The sequence below is a fragment of the Artemia franciscana genome, chromosome 8, assembly GCF_032884065.1.
Source record: "Artemia franciscana chromosome 8, ASM3288406v1, whole genome shotgun sequence".
NCBI lineage: Eukaryota > Metazoa > Arthropoda > Branchiopoda > Anostraca > Artemiidae > Artemia > Artemia franciscana.
This window is the reverse complement of record NC_088870.1, coordinates 16,390,017-16,417,848: the sequence shown is the minus strand read 5'-3', so window position 1 is coordinate 16,417,848 and position 27,832 is coordinate 16,390,017. Positions and strand designations below refer to the sequence as shown.

The window sequence follows — 27,832 nt, the reverse complement described above, 5'->3', positions numbered from 1 at the left end:
AAACAATTTTTTTTTCATTTTTTTGTTTTCATCGCAGAACTGCGATGTTCTAAAATTTTATTTCGGTTGTTTCAAAATTATGAATATTAAAGGGAATTACCATACTCTCATCAGTGTTGTCACATTGAGCCGTGAACAAAAACAAACAAGCAAAACTAATGAATTAAATTTGACAACAAATTCCTGAAGACAACCACACCTTCAAAGGACAGCTACGCCTTCTTAAGCAGTTTATTGCCATCTGTTTTTACCTCATTCTTTTTTAGTATTATACTTTATCTTTGTTCTTATACTATTATTATTCTATTATTCTTTATTATTCTATTGTTATTCTAATATTATTCTTATTATTTTTTTAAACCTTATTCTCTTGCTGATTTTACCTGTTTCTTTTCTTTTTTTAACTTGACACCCGCAACTACCAAAAAATACATAACGCAATATGGAGTTTTTTCATTAAAAATTGAACTTGTGATTTTTCAAAAAAATTTAAGATTTATATAGCTGTTTAAGTTTCTGCTAAACCAATTCAAACAATCAGACTTCATTTCAATTTTATTGTTTTTTTAAGACATACTAAGTTTATCTTCTTAAATTCAATTGAAAGAAATAGAAACTGACAGAATTCACCCGTCAATTTAGAATTAAGATATGGCTGAAAAAGTGACATGGACCAAAGTGAGATATAAAAAAGATATGGTATATGGTCTTTAACAACTGCTAAGCCCCTTCCTTTATACTTAATTGAAGAAATAGAAACAAATAAAAATCTCCAATTGACCTGTGATGAAGATTTAGCTGAAAATGTGAAATGGACTAGAGTAAGATGGCAAAAAGACAGCATATAACAATTAAAAAAGCCTCTGCGTATCGTTTATACTTAATTGAAGAAGTAGAAAAGATAATAATAAAGAGATGAAGAAAAAGAAAGAAAAAAAGAAAGAAAAAAGAAAGAAAAAAAGAAAAGAAAAGAAAGAAAAGAAAGAAAAAGAAAGAAAATGAAAGACAAATCGACTATCAATATTAAAAAAAATTATTTTAACCTAAAACTTTGCCTATATTTTGGGTTTCTTAACTAGCAAAGCCATTTAATTGGATAGATTCCACAGTCTTTGGATCTAATGAATGAGCTTGTCCCAATAGCAGAGGCCTTATATATTGCCGATCCATTGCTTTATACCTAAGTCTTTGAGTTGGTTTTCCGGTTGAACCAGATATCAACTCCATGCCGGCAACCAAGTGATCCTGAAACTGAAAATGAACGATGTGTCAGGTTTCCAAATTTTCTGCAAACAATAATAATATCAAAGAGCAAAAAACCAGCAAGTTTTGACAATATAACAAAATGGAAATATAATTGTATGTAAAATAATCAAAATAGTTCACATAACTTTTGGAATCATAGTCAAGTTAGTGGACTGTAATAAAAAAGTTGAGAGCCATGGCTAATTTGAGAAAAAAAAAACAGAAAGAAATCTGCTCGTTTTTCCAATGGTAACTTCAGTTAGGTTAGGTTTGAATTAAAATCCAGTTGGTGGACTGTAATAAAAAAGTTGAGAGCCATGGCTAATTTGAGAAAAAAGCCGAAACAGAAAGAAAACTGCTCGTTTTTCCAACAGTAGCTTCAAGTAGGTTAGATTTGAATTAACATCAAGTTAGTCGACTGTAGTAAAAAGTTGAGCGCCATGGCTAATTGGAGAAAAAAGCCAAAACACAAAGGAGTCTGCTCGTTTTTCCAACAGTAACTTCAGGTAGGTTAGATTTGAATTAAAATCAAGTTAGTGGACTGTAAATAAAAACTGAGAGCCATGGCTAATTGAAGAAAAAAGCCGAAACAGAAAGAAATCTGCACGTTTTTCCAATGGTAGCTTCAGTTAGGTTAGGTTTGAATTAAAATCAAGTTAGTGGACTGTAATAAAAAAGTTGAGAGCCATGGCTAAACTGGAGAAAAAAGCCAAAACAGAAAGAAATCTGCTCGTTTTCTAATGGTAGCTTCAGTTAAGTTAGGTTTGAATTAAAATCAAGTTAGTGGACTGTAGTAAAAAGTTGAGAGCCATGGCTAATTGGAGAAAAAAGCCGAAAAGAAAGAAATCTGCTCGTTTTTCCAACAGTAGCTTCAGGTAGGTTAGATTTGAATTAAAATCAAGTTAGTGGACTGTAGTAAAAAGTTGAGAGCCATGGCTAATTGGAGAAAAAAGCCAATACAGAAAGAAATCTGCTCGTTTTCTAATGGTAGCTTCAGTTAAGTTAGGTTTGAATTAAAATCAAGTTAGGGGACTGTAGTAAAAAGTTGAGAGCCATGGCTAATTGGAGAAAGAAGCCAAAACAGAAAGAAATCTGCTCGTTTTTCCAACAGTAGCTTCAGGTAAGTTAGATTTGAATTAAAATGATGTTAGTGGACTTTAGGAAAAAGTTGAGAGCCATGGCTAATTGGAGAAAAAAGCCAAAACACAAAGGAATATGCTCGTTTTTCCAACAGTAGCTTCAGGTAGGTTAGATTTGAATTAAAATCAAGTTAGTGGGCTGTAACAAAAAAGTTGAGAGCCATGGCTAATTGGAGAAAAAAGCCAAAACAGAAAGAAATCTGCTCGTTTTCTAATGGTAGCTTCAGTTAAGTTAGTTTTGAATTAAAATCAAGTTAGTGGACTGTAGTAAAACGTTGAGAGCCATGGCTAATTGGAGAAAAAAGCCGAAACAGAAAGAAATCTGCTCGTTTTTCCAATAGTAGCTTCAGGTAGGTTAGATTTGAATTAAAATCAAGTTAGTGGACTGTAGTAAAAAGTTGAGAGCCATGGCTAATTGGAGGAAAAAGCCAATACAGAAAGAAATCTGCTCGTTTTCTAATGGTAGCTTCAGTTAAGTTAGGTTTGAATTAAAATCAAGCTAGGGGACTGAAGCAAAAAGTTGAGAGCCATGGCTAATTGGAGAAAGAAGCCAAAACAGTAAGAAATCTGCTCCTTTTTCCAACAGTAGCTTCAAGTAGGTTAGATTGGAATTAAAATGATGTTAGTGGACAGTAGGAAAAACTTGAGAGCCATGGCTAATTGGAGAAAAAAGCCAAAACACAAAGGAATATGCTCGTTTTTCCAACATTAGCTTCAGGTAGGTTAGATTTGAATTAAAATCAAGTTAGTGGACTGTAACAAAAAAGTTGAGAGCCATGGCTAATTGGAGAAAAAATCCGAAACAGAAAGAAATCTGCTCGTTTTTCCAATGGTAGCTTCAGTTAGGTTAGGTTTGAATTAAAATCAAGTTGGTGGACTGTAATAAAAAAGTTGAGAGCCATGGCTAATTGGAGAAAAAATGCCAAAACAGACTGATATCTGCTCATTTTTCCAGCAGTAGCTTCAGGTAGGTTAGATTTGAATTAAAATCAAGTTGGTGGACTGTAACAAAAAAGTTGAGAGCCATGGCTAATTGGAGAAAAAAGCCAAAACAGAAAGAAATCTGCTCGTTTTTCCAATCAAAAATTAAAATCAAGTTACTGGACTGTAATTGAAAAAGTTGAGAGCCATGGCTAATTGGAGAAAAAAGCCAAAAAAGAAAGAAATCTGCTCGTTTTCTAATGGTAGCTTCAGTTAAGTTAGATTTAAATTAAAATCAAGTTGGTCGACTGTAATAAAAAGTTGAGAGCCAAGGCTAATTGGAGAAAAAAGCCAAAACAGAAAGAAATCTGCTCGTTTTTCCAACAGTAGCTTCAGGTAGGTTAGATTTGAATTAAAATCAAGCTAGAGGACTGTAGTAAAAAATTGAGAGCCATGGCTAATTGGAGAAAAAAGCCAAAACAGAAAGAAATCTGCTCGTTTTTCCAGTAGCAGCTTCAGGTAGGTTAGATTTGAATTAAAATCAAGCTAGTGGACTGTAATATAAAAGTTGAGAGCCATGGCTAATTGGAGAAAAAAGCCAAAACAGAAAGAAATCTGCTCGTTTTTCCAATGGTAGCTTCAGTTAGGTTAGATTTGAATTAAAATCAAGTTAGTGGACTGTAATAAAAAAGTTGCGAGCCATGGTTAATTGGAGAAAAAATCCGAAACAGAAAAAAATCTGCTCGTTTTTCCAATGGTGGCTTCAGTTAGGTTTGAATTAAAATCAAATTGGTGGACTGTAATAAAAAGTTGAGAACCATGGCTAATTGGAGAAAAAAGCCAAAACAGAAAGAAATCTGCTCGTTTTTCCCAATTAAAAATCAAAATAAAGTTACTGGACTGTAATTGAAAAAGTTGAGAGCCATGCCTAATTGGAGAAAAAAGCCAAAAGAGAAAGAAATCTGCTCGTTTTCTAATGGTAATTAATATCGAGTTAGTGGACTGTAGTAAAAAGTTGAGAACCATGGCTAATTGGAGAAAAAAGCCAAAACAGAAAGAAATCTGTTCGTTTTTCCAACAGTAGCTTCAGGTAGGTTAGATTTGAATCAAAATCAAGTTAGTGGACTGTAGTAAAAAGTTGAGAGCCATGGCTAATTGGAGAAAAAAGCCAAAACAGAAAGAAATCTGCTCGTTTATCCAGTAGTAGCTTCAGGTAGGTTAGATTTGAATTAAAATCAAGTTAGTGGACAGTAATAAAGAAGTTGAAAGCCGTTGCTAATTGGAGAAAAAAGCCAAAACAGAAAGAAATCTGCTCGTTTTTCCAATGGTAGCTTCAGTTAGGGTAGATTTGAATTAAAATCAAGTTAGTGGACTGTAATAAAAAAATGGGGAGCCATGGTTAATTGGAGAAAAAAGCCGAAACAGAAAGAAATCTGCTCTTTTTTCCAACAGTAGCTTCAGGTAGGTTAGATTTGAATTAAAATCAAGTTAGTGGATTGTAATAAAAAAGTAGAGAGCCATGGCTAATTGGAGAAAAAAGCCAAAACAGAAAGAAATCTGCTCGTTTTTCCAACAGTAGCTTCAGGTAGGTTAGATTTGAATTAAAATCAAGTTAGTGGACTGTAGTAAAAAGTTGAGAGCCATGGCTAATTGGAGAGAAAAGCCAAAACAGAAAGAAATCTGCTTGTTTTTCCAACAGTAGCTTCAGGTAGGTTAGATTTGAATTAAAATCAAGTGAGTGGACTGTAGTAAAAAGTTGAGAGCCATGGCTAATTGGAGAAAAAAACCGAAACACAAAGGAATCGGCTCGTTTTTCCAACAGTAGCTTCAGGTAGGTTAGATTTGAATTAAAATCAAGTTAGTGGACTGTAATAAAAAAGTTGAGAGCCATGGCTAATTGGAGAAAAAAGTCAAAACAGAAAGAAATCTGCTCGTTTTTCCAATGGTAGCTTCAGTTAGGTTAGATTTAAATTAAAATCAAGTTAGTGGACCGTAACAAAAAAGTTGAGAGCTATGGCTAATTGGAGAAAAAAGCCAAAACAGAAAGAAATCTGCCCCTTTTAACAATGATAGCTTCAGTTAGGTTAGATTTGAATTAAAATTAAGTTTGTGGACAGCAATAAAAAAGTTGAGAGCCATGGCTAATTGGAAAAAAGGCCAAAACAGACAGTCTGAGTGAGAGGCAAAGCTGGCATAAGCCTTTTTCAGGATTGTATAAAAATGATATCATTTCACTTGTTGATAGATAGAATGTTGATGTTATTTCAATATAGATAGTTGATAGAATATATCCATCCAAGGGCAGAAATAAGGTTGATAGGCATGGGGTAAGGGTAATTCAAATAGTCTAACAGTTTTATGAGCCACACTATGTATGTATGTAGTATGTATGTAGTTCCTCTCTTTTCGTTTAGCAATGATAACATTTGTAATGAAACATTTTTGACTATATAGTCCCGTTTTAAAGACTACGCTCCACAGAACAGGCCATTGCCACACCCTTCCTGAAATCAATTATAGCTAACTAAACCCTTTCTAGGGCTATAATGAGAGAAAGGCTGAGATGGCAAAGGTAAGTTCTACGAATGAAGGATGACAGAGTACCAAAGATTGCCCTTGTGGGCCAACCGCCTAGGACTAAACAAAAAGCATGTCGGCCCAGAATAGGGTGGGTGGATGTCGTAAGGAAAGATTTGAGGAAAATGAGAGCTTCTTGGGAGTGTGTAAAGAGTGAGGCTTTGAATAGATTGGGGCGCAGGAGGAGCGTGCATAGCTGTGTTGGCCTTAGGCGGCTTGGTGCCGCAGTGAGTTGTTAGTAGTAGTAGTAATAATAATTATGATGCTGCAACTTACATCTATAACATCAAAAGAAATTTCGATGTATCAATGCAACACTTAATTATGTTTGAGAAAGTGGATATTGCCCATATTAGAGGTAAATAACAAGAACACACTAAAGCTTGTACACACGGTTTTTAATAGGTGTGGTAATACAGTTTTATAATATACAACAGTTATAGTGCATTTGGTAAAGGCCCAAAAAGGCCTTTATCGTAGGCTACTATTGATTTATCAACCGAAATTCTAGATAAACTAAATATATTAAACTGTTCCAAAATAATTATATTATTAAGAAAAGCAGATTGTTACACAATTTGGATAAAGAATAAATATTGGCAAATAAAAAAAAAAGGATTTTCTTTTTCTATGGCAGTGAAGAGAACAAGATAAACCCGACCAAAGAGACAAAAACTGAAGAAAATAAAGAATAAACAAATATAAATGAAAGCAAAAGAGTGGCAGGGGGGGGGGGCAAAAGGGAAAGATGGAGAGAAAGGAGACGGGGAGGGGCAGAGAGAGAACCAACAAACAATAGACTTTAGCTTAGACATAAAGTAAAATCTTAAGTAAAAATCTTACATAAAGTAAAATCTTAGCTTAGTTTTCATCTAGAATTCAAAATGTGCGCTCATATGTTTTTCTTATCATTTCTTTAGGAAGAAAAGAAATTTTGAAGACATTCTAAAGAAATGACCCCTATCTACCTCCCCTGTTAGGAACACCATGACAGTCAATTTATATCACTTATAGTCAATTTTTATGAAAGTCAATGAAGGTCTAAAAACGGAACATTCAGACAGGCCTATCGAGTGTGTTTGCTTTTGTTTTTGCATTATATAGCCATATTTCTATATATATAAGTGTACGAGCTCCCAACCTTTTTCTAGGTCATTAACTCTTTGAATCTTATAACACAAATTGACACAATTTAGCTTCGTAAAACATTCATGATTAAACTACCCAAAATTTTATTATCATTCTTGAGAAATGCTCATTGCAAAAATATACTTCATGAAAACTGAACTTAAAGAGTCGATTGACTTTTTGATAGTAAAACAACCCGTAGATTTAAGAATGAGCTTCATCAATTTGCCACATGAAGAGCTAATAGATAGATAAGCCTGTCGAGTGCGTTTGCTTTTGTTTTTGCATTATATAGCACCATTTTTATATATAAGTGTACGAGCTCCCAACCTTTTTCTAGGCCATCACCTCTTCAAATCTCATAACACAAATTGACAAAATTTAGCTTCGTAAAATATTCATGATTAAACTACCCAAAATTTTATTTTCATTTTTGATAAATGCTCATTGCAAAATATACTTCATGTATACCGAACTTTGAGAGTCAATTGACTTTTCGACAGTAAAACAACCCGTAGATTTAAAAATGGACTTCATTGATTTGCCTCATGAAGAGCTAATTCAATTCCGCACATTCTTTTCATTTAGAAATTTTGCTTTTGCTCGTTTAGTCAGCGTTACCAGATGGAACACATTTGCGCCATTTGGGCACTTTTTTTAAGGCGGTTGCACATACCGCAGTTTTGTCTGGAAAATCGTCCATTCGGCACATTTTCATAAGGAAAATAACGGTTTTGGTGCATTTTCACTTTTACGGCGATACATTTTTTAACCAGACATCTGGTAACACTACCTTAGTTTTAGTCCAAGCTTTACCTTTACATGAAGTCTCTCGCTAAGGCTAGCTTCTTCATCAACACCGATAGGTATCTTCAATGCCAATAGTAACGGCTTCATGGTACAACCCTAAAGTACAGGTAGGTATGTATGTATGTAATGGTATGTACAGGTAGGTAAAATAAAATAAGACAGTCACAGAAAATACTTAATAAGTATAATCAGACAAAGGATAAGCTAAAAAGCAATAAGGGAAACTCGAATTAACATTGACCTAAGAAAGAAAATATATAAATGTAGTCCATTGGTCCTTTTGTGCATTAAAGAGGCGTAGGTATATTAGAGCCAAAAGAGTCGCTAGATGGCATTTGTGATTTATCTCTTGAGGATTGTCTCTTGAAAATTTTTTCTTTGCATAAAATGCTAAGATTAATATATTTAAACTGGCTCCTTGTTTTAAAGTTCAGAAACCTGAATAATAGATTTATTAGAGCCAAAAGAGTCGTTAGATGGAATTTGCGATTGTGTGATTATAGTGCAATTGTGTGATTCCGATCTGTGATTAATCTCTTCGGGATTAGGCCTTGAAAATTTCCTGGAAATTCTAAACTAAAAAGCTTCCTATAGGTTCCATATATAACGCTAAGTTTAATATACATGAGCTAGCTGCTAGTTCTAACGTTATGGAAACCCAGGATGAGTATGGTTGTATGTGTGTATCTGTGTGAAAATTGCTCCGTAGTTTTCGATGCATAACTTCAAATAGCTGTGACTGACATGGCCCAAATACCAAGGGAAAAACAGTGTTTCTAAGGACCATTTATATATCAAATGCAGGAAGGCACGAGGCATGTGTCACTCTTTTATGTTTTGAAAATATCTTTGTTTGGTATTTTCATTTAAAGATTGGTTTTGTTGGTATTTCGTTGAAAAGATAAAAAATTTCCCACCACAGACTTGGAAAAAAAACGTCTTCACCCCCCCCTTCCAATACATTAGTGACTTGGCACACCTACTTGTGACATTCTTCGCATGTGTGAGAATTACGCGACAGATGGGTCATTTAAAGAGTGACAAATTTGACAGTAAAGAGTCAATCAATTGACAATTAACAGTTTGCTTCCAAATACAAGTATATTTTGATATCATTTCAGGAATTTTTGAGGGAAATCAGGAATTGCTGAAGGAGAAATGTAGACAGATGAATCACTAAATAAATGACATATACGCGATATACAATAATAAATAGGATTATACGCGACTAAGGTGAAGTATCAGACGTTCTATCGTCATCGAAATGTTAAAAGGCAGGTATTTCTTAAGCAATATTTACCACAGGGTAGTCCAACAATATTACACTAATGAAACCTCATCGATAACTCTACGTACGCTCCAGCTACACCCTATCCCCTTACTATAAATTTCATCTTTCTCTTTAGATCTAGTCTCATCTTTCTTTTCGAATCCAGTTTTATTTTTAAATGTTAATTACACCTCGTCCTAAGCACACACGTACTTGCCGTGCCTACCCAACTTGGTAAACTCATGTTAGGTTTTGCTCGTTTGAAGTTTGACTTGGCTATTTATTGCAATTTCTTTTCGTCTTGGGTTTCATTTATTGGGTTTCATTTTATGGTGATTTGTGGTAGTTTTATGCTTTGAAGATTATTTTACTTTATTTCTGCTCATTTTTTGTTTAAAGGAGCTCTTTACTTATCTTTGAAAAACATGTCTTGTGGAAAAAGTTTATTTTTTAAGTCAACTTTTGTTCGTTTTTTATTGACATAGTCTTCTTCATGGAAAACATTTTTTATGTTCTCGTTTTTTTCCATAAGGATTAATAGTTTGGCTTGGTATTTGTTTATTGGAGAAACTTTTTCAATAATTTTTAATCCTGACACAAATAGTATTATTTCCGCGTCAATTCTTCAACGTCCCCTTGACGACCTGCGTGGGCATAGTATGTTCGATTTGCTTCCATACAGTCCTAAAATTTTTCAGATTTTCGCCTTAATACCATTACTTTCGTCAGCACCACTGGAAATAGCAACAGTAGAATTAACAGTGGTAGCCTGAACTTCAATGACAGTAGCAGTAATAAAAGAAGCAGTAATAGTAGAATGAGTAGAGGCAGTACCATTAGGATGAGAAACATTGTTTTTTAGTTTGTTCAACATCCCCCACAACAAGCCCAGCTAGTTTCACTTCACACACCAAACTGTTTCCAAGATATTGCTTTTACACCCCTTTGGCAATCTGTAGGAATCTTTTCGGCAACCCAAAAAAAATCCTTGAATTTTTCACTTTCATACCCTAAATTCGAGTAGGAATAGTATGAGTAGAAGCAGTAGCATTAGGATGAAACATGTTTGCTTTTGGTTATTTCAACATCTCCCATAACCAGCCCTGTTAGTTTCAAAATCACACGCCAAACTGTTTTTAATATATTGTTTTTGCACCCTTTTGACAACCTGCATACAGACAGCGTGTTATAATCAAGCTCATCCCCCCCCCAAAAAAAAAAAATTCTTGTAAATTTCACCTTCATACCCTTAGGTACAGTCGTAATAGTAGTCATAGAAATAGCATCTACTACTACAGCTACATTGGTATTGCTAGCAGTAAAGTAGTAGTATTAAGCAGTAGTAGTAAACGTAGCAGTGATAGTAGTATTAGTAGTAGCGTGCAATTATTACCTTTTGGTCAAATGATCTCCCCCTTTTAGCATTCCCTGAAAGTTCCAACTTAATACCCAAATCAATTCCTGAGATACGCTCTTTTAACACCGTCTTTTGATTTAGTGCAAATTTTCCCGCATTATTGTAAATGGAGAAGTACGACAGTAGTAGTAGTAGCAGTGGTAGCAGTAGCAGTGGTGGTAGCATTAGTAGCATGCAAAGATTGCCTTTTTGATCATCTCCCTTATCATTTCCTGAAAGTTCCGAATTTATATATGTTGTCTCCCTGCCTCCTTTGTATAAGATTTATGTATATCGTATCTTGTTTAATAAAGTTAAGTCTAAAAGTCTATATACCCAGTCATTCCTGAGTTAGGCCCTTTTGACAATCCGTATACACGTAACGTATTCTTATTTAGTTCAGCACATCCCTCAAAATTCTCTGAAAGGAACATCTGAACGCCCTTCGTCCTTTTGGAAACTAAAGCTCAAACATGCATACCTTTCTCAAAAGCATATACTATATATAAACAATGAAGGAGTTGCCTAAATTACAGCCACTGCCCTGAGGACTGGGGAGAGGTTGACATCCCCAAAGACATAATTACTGGACCTTTCAACAACGTTGAAAAAAAATAGCGTTCATGAAATTTTAATCGGACGTGCTTTGGGGAGTGATATGCTTATGGGGAAGGGGCTGGTTGCCCTCCATTGATTTTTGACTCTTATGAGACAGTAGAACTTCTAGCTTGAAATCAAATGTACCCCATCCGATCCAAAATTTATACAACCAATCCTTCAATAACAATCTTATTTGCTCCGGGGCACAACTTATAGCCCTTGCTCCACGGCTTTAGGGGAATTTGTCAATCCTGAGGACATTGTTACACGTTGTTTTTATTAATATGAACAAAATGACTATCTCACAATTTTGGTTAGATGCGTCTGGGGAGAAGAGGATGTCAGGGGGGGGGCTAGTTGCTTTCCATCACTTTTGATTTTTAAAAGGGAACTAAAACTATGCAATTACAATCAAATGAGCCTTTTCTAAGGTTCACACGACCATTCCTTCCGTCGTATTTCCAGGAGAAAAGAAAACGACGTCTGTGTGTGTGTGGGAGGGGGGGGGGGGATAGCTACCTTCCGATCACTATGACAATTAAAAAGGGCACTAAAATTTTGACAATTAAAAAGGACTCCGAATTTTATACAATCACCCATTCTATTAAAACCTTATACGCGCTCAGGGTATAACTTAAAATCGTTGCCCTGAGAGCTGTGGGCAGGGTTTCGATTTCCAGTCGAATGAGCCCTTTTCGAAGTTTATACGACACTTCACTCTATACGAAGTGCCCTGGTCTAAAACAAAAAAAAATAAAATAATACATTGTGCCCACATCGCTCTTTACTTAGGCAGCGCTATTGTGCTGCCTATGCCTAAGAGAAAGGGGATTTCCGGACCCAGATGACAAAATAAAATAACAATTAAAAAACCGAAATTTGGCACCTGCAAAACGAAAAAAAAAAGATTTACGAGAATAAAATGACAAAGCAAACAACCAAACTTGTTGTAACTGCAGACCCATAAGACCACGCTGTCTTTCCATAATATATATATATATATATATATATATATATATATACTAGCTGTTGGGGTGGCGCTTCGCGCCACCCCAACACCTAGTTGGTGGGGGCGCTTCGCGCCCCCCCCCAAGCCCCCCCGCGCGCGTAAGTCGTTACGCGCCATATTAGTTACGCGCCATATTAGTTACGCGCCATTGTAGTTGTGTCCCTATGTCCCACCTGTGAATATAGATAGATATATATATATATATATATATATATATATATATATATATATATATATATATATATATATATATATATATATATATATATATATATATATGTTTTTAACTACGTAAAACTTGCGAATATACAACATTCTTTGCTGTCCCATTGTCTGTGCATATAAATAGATTGTCAGGTTTACCGACTCTTGAACATGCAACATATAATGGTCCATGGGAAAACAATCCGTATTCAGATCTATACCTCATGATTCTAATGATTGCCCTTGAGCTTTGTTGATGGTGATTGCTAATCGACCATTCCCTGAGTCGCCATCGTCATTTATATATCCCCCTGTGCACCCCGGCGTCCCCTTTGTAGTTATGTCCCTGTGTCCCGGTCGTCATTTATATTCCCTGTGTCCCGGTCGTCATTTGTGTCCCGGTGTTCCAGTCTGTGATTTCTCTTTGAGTGTCCCGGGCGTCATTTATATTCCTTGTGTCCCGGTCGTCATTTATATCCCCCTGTGCCCCCCGGCGTCCCCATTGTAGTTGTGTCCCTGTGTCCCGGTCGTCATTTATATTCCCTGTGTCCCGGTCGTCATTTGTATCCCGGTGTACCGGTCTGTATATACATTCGTTTTTTAGTTTTGTTTTTCTCCTTTATTTTTTTCCTTTTTTTTTCTTTTTTAGTTTATTTAGATTTTTAGATTTTTTAGTTTTTTTATTAGTTTTTAGTTTTTTTTTCTTTTTAGTTTTTTTGTAGTTTTTAACTTCTTTTTAGTTTTGTTAATTTTTTTTTTACTTATGTCCTGGTCGTCATTTATACTCCCTGTGTCCCGGTGCTTTGTTGATTGCTAATCGAACATTCCTTTTGTCCTGGTCGCTTTCTCTTTGAGTGTTGTCATTTATTTTTTTCTTTTTTAGTTCTTTTAGTTTTTACCTTTTTTAGTTTTTTTTTAGTTTTTTAGATGAAAATTTTTTTTAGTTTTTTCCTTTTTTTCTTTTTAGTTTTTTATTGGTTTTTACCTTTATGTTAGCTTATTTTTCAGTTTTTTCCTTTTTTTTTAGTTTTTTTAGTTTTTTTAGTTTTTTTAGTTTTTTTAGTTTTTTAGCTTTTTTATTAGTTTTTAGTTTTTTTGTAGTTTTTGCCTTTTTTTAGTTTTTTCAGTTTTTTTTTTTAGTTTTTTATTGGTTTTTACCTTTATTTTAGCTTATTTTTCAGTTTTTTCCTTTTTTTTAGTTTTTTTTAGTTTTTAGTTTTTTTAGTTTTTTAACTTTTTTTAGTTTTTTTAGTTTTTTTAGTTTTTTAGCTTTTTTATTTTTTTTATTAGTTTTTAGTTTTTTTTGTAGTTTTTGCCTTTTTTTAGTTTTTTTAGTTTTTTAGCTTTTTTATTTTTTTTATTAGTTTTTAGTTTTTTTTGTAGTTTTTGCCTTTTTTTAGTTTTTTCAGTTTTGACGTCACCTGATCCAGTTTTTTCAGGTGACGTCACCTGATCCACGATCCACAGATCCACAGACAACTTATTTTTATATATATAGATAGTTTTTTTTTTTACTTATGTCCTGGTCGTCATTTATACTCCCTGTGTCCCGGTGCTTTGTTGATTGCTAATCGAACATTCCTTTTGTCCTGGTCGCTTTCTCTTTGAGTTTCGTCATTTATTTTTTTCTTTTTTAGTTCTTTTAGTTTTTACCTTTTTTAGTTTTTTTTAGTTTTTTAGATGAAAATTTTTTTTAGTTTTTTCCTTTGTTTCTTTTTAGTTTTTTATTGGTTTTTACCTTTATTTTAGCTTATTTTTCAGTTTTTTCCTTTTTTTTTAGTTTTTTTTTATTTTTTATTTTTTATTTTTTTTTAGTTTTTTACCTTTTTTTAGTTTTTTAGTTTTTTTAGTTTTTTAGCTTTTTTACTTTTTTTATTAGTTTTTAGTTTTTTTTTGTAGTTTTTGCCTTTTTTTAGTTTTTTCAGTTTTTTTTTTTAGTTTTTTATTGGTTTTTACCTTTATTTTAGCTTATTTTTCAGTTTTTTCCTTTTTTTTAGCTATTTTTAGTTTTTAGTTTTTTTCGTTTTTTACCTTTTTTTTAGTTTTTTTAGTTTTTTTAGTTTTGTAGTTTTTGCCTTTTTTTAGTTTTTTTAGTTTTTTAGCTTTTTTATTAGTTTTTAGTTTTTTTGTAGTTTTTGCCTTTTTTTAGTTTTTTTAGTTTTTTAGCTTTTTTATTTTTTTTATTAGTTTTTAGTTTTTTTTTGTAGTTTTTGCCTTTTTTTAGTTTTTTCAGTTTTGACGTCACCTGATCCAGTTTTTTCAGGTGACGTCACCTGATCCATCCACAGACAGACAGACAGACAACTTATTTTTATATATATAGAAGATATATATATATATATATATATATATATATATATATATATATATATATATATATATATATATATATATATATATATATATATATATATATATATATATATATATATATCTATATATATAAAAATAAGTTGTCTGTGTGTGGATCTGTGGATCAGGTGACGTCATGTTTCGGCTGACGTCATGAAATTAGTTGCCATGATTTTTGCTTTGAAGGTGACGTCATTCAAGTTATATAAGACATATGTTCGCGTAGAATTCTATTAATGTTTAAGTTTACAATGACTGATGAAGCTGCTCAAAGAGTTTATGCCAAAAAACTTGCTGCTGATAGAGAAAGTAAGAAAAGAAAGCGTTCCGAGGAATCACAAGAACAGCAAGAAAACAGGCTTGCGGCTAAAGAACGCAAAACCGCGCAGTTAGATGAAAATCCACCTGGACAGCGAGAGTCAAAACATATCAAAACTGAAAATGATAGCGATGATGATTGGGTTTGGGATTTTGACTTGGATAAGGTCATCAATGCCTACCAGATTTAAGTTAAAAAAACAAAGGTCCGTCGATATGTACTTCATAGTGACGCTGAAAAATAAAGAAGAAAAAGAAAACTGAAAAAAGAAAAAAGGTAAAAAACTAAAAAAAAACTAAAAAGAAAAAACACTCAAAGAGAAATTACAGACCGGGACACAAATGACGACCGAGACAGAGGGAATATAAGTTACGACCGGGAACCTCAAAGAGAAATTACAGACTGGGACACCCGGATACAAATCACGACCGGGACACAGGGAATATAAATGACGACCGGGACACAGGGACACAACTACAACGGGGACGCCGGGGGCACAGGCGGGATATATAAATGACGACCGGGACACAGGGATTGTTCGAATAGAAATTACAGACCGGGACACCGGGACACAAATGATGACCGGGACACCGGGACACAGGGAATATAAATGACGACCGGGACACTCAAAGAGAAATTACAAACTGGGACATCGGGACACAAATGACGACCGGGACACAGGGAATATAAATGACGACCGGGACACAGGGACACATCATTAGAATAATGAGGTATAGATCTGAATACGGATTGTTTTTCCCATGGACAATTATATGTTGCATGTTCAAGAGTCAGTAAACCTGACAATCTATTTATATGCACAGACAATGGGACAGCGAAGAATGTTGTATATTCGCATGTTTTACGTAGTTAAAAACATATATTTATATCTATCTCTATTCACAGGTGGGACACAGGGACACAACTACAATGGCGCGTAACTAATATGGCGCGTAACGACTTACGCGCGCGGGGGGGCTTGGGGGAGCGCGAAGCGCCCCACCAACTAGGTGTTGGGGTGGCGCGAAGCGCCACCCCAACAGCTAGTATATATATATATATTATGGAAAGACATGGAAAAGGATGGAAAGGATGGATTATGGAAAGGGGGGGCGCGGAGCGCCCCCCCCCCAAGCCCCCTCGCGCGCGTAAGTCGTTACATGCCATATTAGTTACGCGCCATTGTAGTTGTGTCCCTGTGTCCCACCTGTGAATATAGATAGATATATATATATATATTTTTAACTACGTAAAACTGGCGAATATACAACATTCTTGGCTGTCCCATTGTCTGTGCATATAAATAGATTGTCAGGTTTACAATGATTGCCCTTGAGCTTTGTTGATGGTGATTGCTAATCGAACATTCCCTGTGTCCCCGTCGTCATTTATATATCCCCATGTGCCCCCTGGTGTCCCCGTTGTAGTTGTTTCCCAGTGTCCCAGTCGTCATTTGTGTCCCGGTGTCCCAGTCTGTAATTTCTCTTTGAGTGTCGCGGTCGTCATTTATATTCCCTGTGTTCCGGTGTCCCGGTCGTCATTTTTGTCCCGGTCGTCATTTGTGTTCCGATGTCCCGGTCTGTAATTTCTCTTTGAGTGTCCTGTTCGTCATTTATATTCCCTGTGTCCCGGTGCTTTGTTGATGGTGATGGCTAATCAAACATTCCTTGTGTCCCGGTCGCTTTCTCTTTGAGTGTCCCGGTCGTCATTTATATTCCTTATGTCCCGGTCGTCATTTGTGTCCCGATGTCCCGGTCTGTAATTTCGTCAGTCGACAAACATGACGTCAGTCGACACACAAACATGACGTCACTCGACAGACCCACAGACAACTTATTTTTATATATATAGATAGATACGTCAGTTGACAAACATGACGTCAGTCGACACACAAACATGACGTCAGTAGACAAACACACAGACAAGCAACTTATTTATATATATATATAATATATATATATATATATATATATATATCTATATATATAAAAATAAGTTGTCTGTGGATGGATGTGTGGATGGATGTGTGGATGGATGTGTCAGGTGACGTCACCTGAAAAAACTGGATTAGGTGACGTCAAAACTGAAAAAACTAAAAAAAGGCAAAAACTACAAAAAAAACTAAAAACTAATAAAAAAAATAAAAAAGCTAAAAAACTAAAAAAACTATAAAGGTAAAAACCAATAAAAAACTAAAAAAAAAACTGAAAAAACTAAAAAAAGGCAAAAACTACAAAAAAAAACTAAAAACTAATAAAAAAAGTAAAAAAGCTAAAAAACTAAAAAAACTAAAAAAACTAAAAAAAGGTAAAAAACTAAAAAAAATAAAAAATAAAAAAAAACTAAAAAAAAGGAAAAAACTGAAAAATAAGCTAAAATAAAGGTAAAAACCAATAAAAAACTAAAAAAAAAAGGAAAAAACTAATAAATGACGACACTCAAAGAGAAAGCGACCAGGACAAAAAACTAAAAAAAAAGGCAAAAACTACAAAAAAACTAAAAACTAATAAAAAAAATAAAAAAGCTAAAAAACTAAAAAAACTAAAAAAAGGTAAAAAACTAAAAAAACTAAAAACTAAAAAAAAACTAAAAAAGGTAAAAACTAAAAGAACTAAAAAAGAAAAAAATAAATGACGACACTCAAAGAGAAAGCGACCAGGACAAAAGGAATGTTCGATTAGCAATCAACAAAGCACCGGGACACAGGGAGTATAAATGACGACCAGGACACAAGTAAAAAAAAAAATTAACAAAACTAAAAAGAAGGTAAAAACTACAAAAAAACTAAAAAGAAAAAAAAACTAAAAACTAATAAAAAAACTAAAAAATCTAAAAATCTAAATAAACTAAAAAAGAAAAAAAAAGGAAAAAAATAAAGGAGAAAAACAAAACTAAAAAACGAATGTATATACAGACCGGTACACCGGGATACAAATGACGACCGGGACACAGGGAATATAAATAACGACCGGGACACAGGGACACAACTACAACGGGGACACCGGGGGAAACAGGGGGATATAAATGACGACCGGGACAAAAAAAACTAAAAAGAAATAAAAACTAAAAACTAATAAAAAAAACTAAAAAATCTAAAAATCTAAATAAGCTAAAAAAGAAAAAAAAAGGAAAAAAATAAAGGAGAAAAACAAAACTAAAAAACGAATGTATATACAGACCGGGACACCGGGATACAAATGATGACCGGGACCCGGGACACAGGGAATATAAATGACGACCGGGACACAGGGACACAACTACAACGGGGACACCGGGGGAAACAGGGGGATAACCTGACAATCTATTTATATGCAAAGACAATGGGACAGCAAAGAATGTTGTATATTCGCAAGTTTTACGTAGTTAAAACCATATATATATATATCTATCTATATTCACAGGTGGGACATAGGGACACAACTACAATGGCGCGTAACTATTATGGCGCGTAACGACTTACGCGCGCGGGGGGGCTTGGGGGGGGCGCGAAGCGCCCCCACCAACTAGGTGTTGGGGTGGCGCGAAGCGCCACCCCAACAGCTAGTATATATATCTATATCTATCTATATATATAAAAATAAGTTGTGGATGGATGTGTGGATGGATGTGTCAGGTGACGTCATGTTTCGGCTGACGTCATGAAATTAGTTGCCGTCATTTTTGCTTTGAAGGTGACGTCATTCAAGTTATATAAGACATATGTTCGCCGTCATGTTTCGGCTGACGTCATGAAATTAGCTGCCATCATTTTTGCTTTGAAGGCATCATTTTTGCTTTGAAGGCGTGACGTCATTCAAGTTATATAAGACGGATGTTCGTGTAGAATTCTATTAATGCTTAAGTTTATGATGACTGATGAAGATGCTCAAAGAGTCTATGCCAGAAAACTTGCTGGTGATAGAGAAAGTCAGAAAAGAAAGCGTGCCGAGGAACTACCAGAGCAACGCGAAAGCAGACTTGCTGCTAAAAGAGAAAGTGAAAAAAGAAAGCATGCCGAGGAACTACCAGAGCAACGCAGAAGCAGACTTGCTGCTAAAAGAGAATGTGAAAAAAGAAAGCATGCCGAGGAACTACCAGAGCAACGCAGAAGCAGACTTGCTGCTAAAAGAGAATGTGAAAAAAGAAAGCGTGCCGAGGAACTACCAGAGCAACGCGAAAGCAGACTTGCTGCTAAAAGAGAAAGTGAAAAAAGAAAGCATGCCGAGGAACTACCAGAGCAACGCGAAAGCAGACTTGCTGCTAAAAGAGAAAGTGAAAAAAGAAAGCATGCCGAGGAACTACCAGAGCAACGCAGAAGCAGACTTGCTGCTAAAAGAGAATGTGAAAAAAGAAGGCGTGCCGAGGAATCAGAGCAATCTGAAAGTTATCGCCTGGCATTCAGGTACAACCCAGTCGATGATTATAGCTTGAGTAGCTGTGTTCAAATCGGGACAATGTCTAAAATTTGTCCCTATTGCAAGGCCTTGAAATTCAATGGTGAAACAATGGGAATGTGTTGCGCCTCAGGAAAAGTTAAACTTCCTCTATTGGCTGCACCACCAGAGCCATTGAAGACTTTCCTTACTGGAACTACGTCAGAATCTAAGCGTTTTTTGTCAAAAATCAGACAATACAACTCATGTTTCCAAATGACGTCGTTTGGAGCCCAAATCGAAAATCCAGATCAATTTATGTCTACTTTCAAAGTAAAAGGGCAAATTTATCATAAAGCAGGGTCCCTTCTACCATTATTAGGCGAGAATCATAAATTTTTACAATTGTACTTCATCAGTGATAGAAATTCTGAATTGAATGCACGTTGCGAAATTTCTCCCAACGTTGAAAGGACAATCGTTTCCCAATTGCAACATCTTTTCCACGAAAATAATAATTTAGTGCGTCTGTTCAAAACAGCCATCGATTTGATGCCTACTGATACTCATAAAATTGTTATTTCCGCTGACAAAACGCCTCCTGGCCAACATGTGCGTAGATACAATGCTCCGACTATCGACGAAGTGGCAATCGTTATGGTCGGTGATCAGTTTTTACCTCGAGATATTATTCTACATAAGCGAAACGCCCAGTTGTTAAGAATTGCTGAAACTCATCGATGCTACGATGCCCTACAATATCCTATCATTTTTTGGGATGGAGCCGACGGCTATCACTTTAATATTAAATTGATGAATCCAGCCACTAACAAAGAAATGAATAAGAAATGCAGTGCAATGCATTATTATTCCTATAGACTAATGATACGGCAGGATGAAGAAAATTATATTTTAAAATGCCGTGAATTGTTTCACCAATTTGTCGTTGATATGTATGCAAAAATTGAATCAGAACGTTTGCTATATATCCGCCTGAATCAGACCAAGCTCCGCTCTGAACAATACATTCATTTGCGAGATGCAGTTATAAATGACGGTAATACCACAAACGTTGGAAGATTAACAATTTTACCTTCGTCATATGCTGGCAGTCCACGTCATATGCATGAATATGCTCAAGATGCTATTGCGTATGTTCGTCTCTATGGTCGTCCAGATTTATTTATTACATTTACATGTAATCAATCTTGGGACGAGATACTGCAGCTTTTACTTCAAGGACAATCGGCGGTTCATAGGCATGACATTACGGCACGTGTCTTCCGGCAAAAGTTGAAATCACTGATAAACTACCTTGTAAAACATGAAGTGTTTGGTTCAGTGCGATGCTGGATGTACTCAGTGGAATGGCAAAAACGAGGTTTGCCACACGCACATATACTAATCTGGCTACATAAAAAAATTACTTCAAACGAAATTGATGATGTGATTTCCGCTGAAATACCTGATAAAAATGTCGATAAGGGGTTACATGATATTATTGTAAAAAATATGATACATGGACCTTGCGGTGCACTGAACGAAAATTCACCATGCATGGCCAAAGGAAGGTGCACAAAGCAATATCCTCGACTTTTAGTACCCACAACAATTACTGGCAATGATGGTTACCCACAATATAGAAGAAGATCTACTGAAGATGGCGGTAAAACAGCAATAATAAAGAAGCGTAACGGTACCACCATCGAAGTAGATAACCAGTGGGTTGTTCCATATTCCCCTTTATTATCCAAAACATTTAATGCACATATAAACGTTGAATACTGTAACTCCGTAAAGGCAATAAAATATATATGTAAATACGTCAACAAAGGCAGTGACATGGCAGTTTTTGGCTTGCAGTCCGAAATCAAAGATTTCGATGAAATCGTAGAATATCAGGCTGGAAGATACATAAGCAGTAATGAAGCTGTTTGGCGAATTCTTTCATTTCCGATACATGAACGTAGTCCAGCTGTTGTTCACTTAGCGGTACATTTACAAAATGGTCAACGTGTTTATTTCACGGAAACCAACGTGCAACAAAGAGTCCTGAATCCACCGGATACAACATTAACAGCTTTTTTTTCGCTTTGCAAAAATGATTCTTTTGCGAAAAAACTGCTGTATACTGAAGTGCCTTCGTATTACACGTGGAATACTAAAAATAAAGTATTTGAACGTCGAAAACAGGGTAAGTCAGTCGACGGCCAACCTACCATCTTCAAAGATACCACGATAGGAAGACTCTACACCGTTCACCCCAATCAACATGAATGCTTCTTTCTACGCCTGCTTTTGGTGAATGTACCCGGTCCGACATCCTTTGAGTATTTGAGGACTGTAAATGGTACTATACATGACACTTACCGTAGTGCATGCCAAGCTCTGAATTTATTGGAGAATGACCAACACTGGGATAACTGCATCAATGACGCGTGCGAAACGTCAACCCCAAGTCAAATTCGTGCATTGTTTGGCATCATTTTAACAACTTGCTCTCCATCAGCTCCTACAGAGTTATGGGAAAAATATAAGTCAAAAATGTCCGAAGATATACTTCATCGAAAACAGTTAGAGACGTCAGACATGACTTTTGATTTTACACCAGAAATTTACAACTACACTTTAGTTGTTATAGAAGATATTTGCATAAGTATGGCAAACAAACCTCTTCAGGGTTTGGGAATGCCTTCACCTAACCGTATCGCTGCTGTTTCGACATGTGTAGAATTGGATCGTGAACAAAGTTACAGTACGAGTGATCTATTGTCGTATGTACAAAATAACATTTCCAAGTTAACGTCGGAACAAAAAGACATTTATGATACGATAATGCATTGTGTCGATAACAACGTTGGAGAAATTTTCTTTTTGGATGCGCCAGGAGGTACTGGTAAAACGTTTGTGATAAAACTGATTCTGGCATCAATTCGATCTAAAAATGATATAGCGTTGGCAATTGCGTCGTCCGGAATAGCCGCAACATTGCTGCCTGGTGGAAGAACTGCTCATTCCGCTTTGAAATTGCCTCTGAACTTGCATTCTACAGAAACTCCCACGTGCAATATTTCCAAATCATCTGGGATGGGTAAAGTATTGCAGCAATGCAAACTTATTATTTGGGATGAGTGCACAATGGCACACAAAAAATCGCTCGAGGCTCTGGATCAATGCTTGAAAGATTTAAGAGGGAATTCGAAACCCTTTGGCAGCACATTAATATTGCTTGCAGGAGATTTCAGGCAAACATTACCTATAATACCTAGATCAACTCCTGCAGACGAAATGAATGCTTGCCTGAAAAATTCTAATTTATGGGCACACGTAAAAACATTAAAATTAACTACAAATATGCGTGTCCGATTGCAAAACGATGACTCTGGTCAAACATTTTCAGATCAATTGCTAGCAATGGGAAACGGAAAGCTCCCAGTAGACTCAATTTCAGGACGTATACAACTACCTGCTGATTTCTGTAATTTAGTGACGTCCAAAAATGAATTGATTGAAAATATATTTCCGAATATTCTAAAAAATTATAAAAATAATAAATGGCTAAGTGAAAGAGCGATTCTCGCACCCAAGAATATAGACGTCCACGAAATCAACAATATTGTTTTGACCAAGATTCAAGACCAGGCAGTCCTTTACAAGTCAGTCGACACAGTTTTGGAACCAAATGAAGCGGTTAATTACCCATCTGAATTTTTAAATTCCATAGATCTTTCAGGGTTTCCACCACACGTGCTACAACTAAAAATAGGCGTACCAATAATATTGTTACGTAACATAAACCCACCAAAGCTTTGCAATGGCACTCGACTTGCCGTAAAAAAAACAATGGAAAACCTAATAGAGGCCACAATCCTGACAGGGCCTTTTGAGGGTGAGGCTGTTCTTATTCCTCGCATTCCCATGATTCCAACAGATCTGCCTTTTCAATTTAAAAGATTGCAATTCCCAATTCGATTAGCATTTGCAATCACCATTAACAAAGCTCAAGGTCAATCATTAGAAAAATGTGGTATTGATCTTAATACTGATTGTTTTTCCCATGGACAATTGTACGTTGCATGTTCGAGGGTCGGTAAACCTGACAATCTATTTATATGCAGCGAGAATTGGACAGCGAAGAATGTTGTATATTCTCAAGTTTTACGAAGTTAGTTGTATTTCGGAACAGACTGTTGTATATTCACAAGTTTTACGTAGTTAATTTGTATTGTATCTATCTATCTATCTATCTATATAAAAACGAGTTGTGTGTATGCATGTTTGTTTGTTTGTAAAAAGAACGTTTGCATATGACGTCATTATTAGTACATACGGCTTTGTATATGGACAGACAATGGGAAAGCCAAGAATGTTGTATATTCGCAATTTTTACGTAGTTTGAAACACATATATAAATCTATCTATATTCACAGGTGGGACACAGGGACACAACTACAATGGCGCGTAACTAATATGGCGCGTAACTAATATGGCGCGTAACGACTTACGCGCGCGGGGGGGCTTGGGGGGGGCGCGAAGCGCCCCCACCAACTAGGTGTTGGGGTGGCGCGAAGCGCCACCCCAACAGCTAGTATATAAAAATAAGTTGTCTGTGGATGGATGGATGGATGGATGTGTCAGGTGACGTCACCTGAAAAAACTGGATCAGGTGACGTCAAAACTGAAAAAACTAAAAAAAGGCAAAAACTACAAAAAAAACTAAAAACTAATAAAAAAAAATAAAAAAGCTAAAAAACTAAAAAAACTATAAAGGTAAAAACCAATAAAAAACTAAAAAAAAAACTGAAAAAACTAAAAAAAGGCAAAAACTACAAAAAAAACTAAAAACTAATAAAAAAAGTAAAAAAGCTAAAAAACTAAAAAAACTAAAAAAAGGTAAAAAACTAAAAAAAATAAAAAATAAAAAAAACTAAAAAAAAGGAAAAAACTGAAAAATAAGCTAAAATAAAGGTAAAAACCAATAAAAAACTAAAAAAAAAAAAGGAAAAAACTAATAAATGACGACACTCAAAGAGAAAAAAAATGGCAAAAACTACAAAAAAAACTAAAAACTAATAAAAAAAATAAAAAAGCTAAAAAACTAAAAAAACTAAAAAAAGGCAAAAACTACAAAAAAAACTAAAAACTAATAAAAAAGCTAAAAAACTAAAAAAACTAAAAAAAAAGGCAAAAACTACAAAAAAACTAAAAACTAATAAAAAAAATAAAAAAGCTAAAAAACTAAAAAAAACTAAAAAAACTAAAAAAAGGTAAAAAACTAAAAAAACTAAAAACTAAAAAAAACTAAAAAAGGTAAAAACTAAAAGAACTAAAAAAGAAAAAAATAAATGACGACACTCAAAGAGAAAGCGACCAGGACAAAAGGAATGTTCGATTAGCAATCAACAAAGCACCGGGACACAGGGAGTATAAATGACGACCCGGGGGAAACAGGGGGATATAAATGACGACCGGGACAAAAAAACAAAAAAGAAAAAAAAACTAAAAACTAATAAAAAAACTAAAAAATCTAAAAATCTAAATAAGCTAAAAAAGAAAAAAAAAGGAAAAAAATAAGGAGAAAAACAAAACTAAAAAAAGAATGTATATACAGACCGGGACACCGGGATACAAATGACGACCGGGACCCGGGACACAGGGAATATAAATGACGACCGGGACACAGGGACACAACTCCGGTACACCGGGATACAATGACGACCGGGACACAGGGAATATAAATGACGACCGGGACACAGGGACACAACTACAACGGGGACACCGGGGGAAACAGGGGGATATAAATGACGACCGGGACAAAAAAACTAAAAAGAAAAAAAAACTAAAAACTAATAAAAAAACTAAAAAATCTAAAAATCTAAATAAGCTAAAAAAGAAAAAAAAAGGAAAAAAATAAAGGAGAAAAACAAAACTAAAAAACGAATGTATATACAGACCGGGACACCGGGATACAAATGACGACCGGGACCCGGGACACAGGGAATATAAATGACGACCGGGACACAGGGACACAACTACAACGGGGACACCGGGGGAAACAGGGGGATGTAAATGACGACCGGGACACCGGGACAGGGAATGGTCGATTAGCAATCACCATCAACAAAGCTCAAGGGCAATCATTAGAATCATGAGGTATAGATCTGAATACAGATTGTTTTCCCATGGACCATTATATGTTGCATGTTCAAGAGTCGGTAAACCTGACAATCTATTTATATGCAAAGACAATGGGACAGCAAAGAATGTTGTATATTCGCAAGTTTTACGTAGTTAAAACCATATATATATATCTATCTATATTCACAGGTGGGACATAGGGACACAACTACAATGGCGCGTAACTATTATGGCGCGTAACGACTTACGCGCACGGGGGGGCTTGGGGGGGGCGCGAAGCGCCCCCACCAACTAGGTGTTGGGGTGGCGCGAAGCGCCACCCCAATAGCTAGTATATATATATATATATATATATATATATATATATCTTCTATATATATGAAAAAACTGGATTAGGTGACGTCAAAACTGAAAAAACTAAAAAAAGGCAAAAACTACAAAAAAAACTAAAAACTAATAAAAAAAATAAAAAAGCTAAAAACTAAAAAACTATAAAGGTAAAAACCAATAAAAAACTAAAAAAAAAACTGAAAAAACTAAAAAAAGGCAAAAACTACAAAAAAAAACTAAAAACTAATAAAAAAAGTAAAAAAGCTAAAAACTAAAAAAACTAAAAAAACTAAAAAAAGGTAAAAAACTAAAAAAAATAAAAATAAAAAAAACTAAAAAAAAGGAAAAAACTGAAAAATAAGCTAAAATAAAGGTAAAAACCAATAAAAAACTAAAAAAAAAAAGGAAAAAACTAATAAATGACGACACTCAAAGAGAAAGCGACCAGGACAAAAAACTAAAAAAAAAGGCAAAAACTACAAAAAAAATAAAAACTAATAAAAAAAATAAAAAAGCTAAAAAACTAAAAAAACTAAAAAAAGGTAAAAAACTAAAAAAACTAAAAACTAAAAAAAAACTAAAAAAGGTAAAAACTAAAAGAACTAAAAAAGAAAAAAATAAATGACGACACTCAAAGAGAAAGCGACCAGGACAAAAGGAATGTTCGATTAGCAATCAACAAAGCACCGGGACACAGGGAGTATAAATGACGACCAGGACACAAGTAAAAAAAAAAATTAACAAAACTAAAAAGAAGGTAAAAACTACAAAAAAACTAAAAAGAAAAAAAAACTAAAAACTAATAAAAAAACTAAAAAATCTAAAAATCTAAATAAACTAAAAAGAAAAAAAAAGGAAAAAAATAAAGGAGAAAAACAAAACTAAAAAACGAATGTATATACAGACCGGTACACCGGGATACAAATGACGACCGGGACACAGGGAATATAAATAACGACCGGGACACAGGGACACAACTACAACGGGGACACCGGGGAAACAGGGGGATATAAATGACGACCGGGACAAAAAAACTAAAAAGAAATAAAAACTAAAAACTAATAGAAAAAACTAAAAAATCTAAAAATCTAAATAAGCTAAAAAGAAAAAAAAAAGGAAAAAAATAAAGGAGAAAAACAAAACTAAAAAACGAATGTATATACAGACCGGGACACCGGGATACAAATGATGACCGGGACCCGGGACACAGGGAATATAAATGACGACCGGGACACAGGGACACAACTACAACGGGGACACCGGGGGAAACAGGGGATAACCTGACAATCTATTTATATGCAAAGACAATGGGACAGCAAAGAATGTTGTATATTCGCAAGTTTTACGTAGTTAAAACCATATATATATATATATCTATATTCACAGGTGGGACATAGGGACACAACTACAATGGCACGTAACTATTATGGCGCGTAACGACTTACGCGCGCGGGGGGGCTTGGGGGGGGCGCGAAGCGCCCCCACCAACTAGGTGTTGGGGTGGCGCGAAGCGCCACCCCAACAGCTAGTATATATATATATATATATCGACAAATTTAAAATCAACAGGATATTTTTATTACGACAGTGAACAAGATAATAATAAAAAACTGATGATTCAGGGCTTCAAAGAAACCTTTGGATGTAAATATTTAAGATCTTAAACACACTAACAGAAAAATTTACCTGAACGAAAACCGTAAAGAATACGACCGAAATTGTTGCGGATGCAAACAACGGCTGATTATTGATACTGCCACTGTTGATCATATATACAAGAGCAAATGCAACAGCACCTCTAAGGCCACCCCAAGACATGACTATCTGGTCTTTGACAGTGAGTTTGTGCAAACGTAGTGGATTGGCGATTGCTGTTAGGATAAAAACACCTATAACAAATAAATATAGAGGTAATTAATATTAGAATTCGTATCTGAAAATACACCACTGTTCATTATACAGTGAATTACGTCAAATTTAGTCACAGGTGATACATCATAGCCAAAAACAGGTCATAGCCAATGGAATTAAAGTTTATTTTT

The 27,832-nt window shown here is 35.0% G+C and overlaps 1 protein-coding gene across 1 annotated transcript in view; it reads right to left on the bottom strand.

Moving 5' to 3' along the window:
* LOC136030048 (sodium/hydrogen exchanger 3-like) overlaps nucleotides 1–27,832 on the bottom strand; it is a gene marked incomplete in the record, with an annotated part of 256,472 nt that overhangs the window by 26,897 nt on the left and 201,743 nt on the right. The window contains 3 exon segments of the mRNA XM_065708668.1: nucleotides 924–1,251; nucleotides 7,827–7,916; nucleotides 27,477–27,679. Of these exon segments, the coding sequence (XP_065564740.1) occupies nucleotides 1,072–1,251; nucleotides 7,827–7,916; nucleotides 27,477–27,679 (473 nt within the window).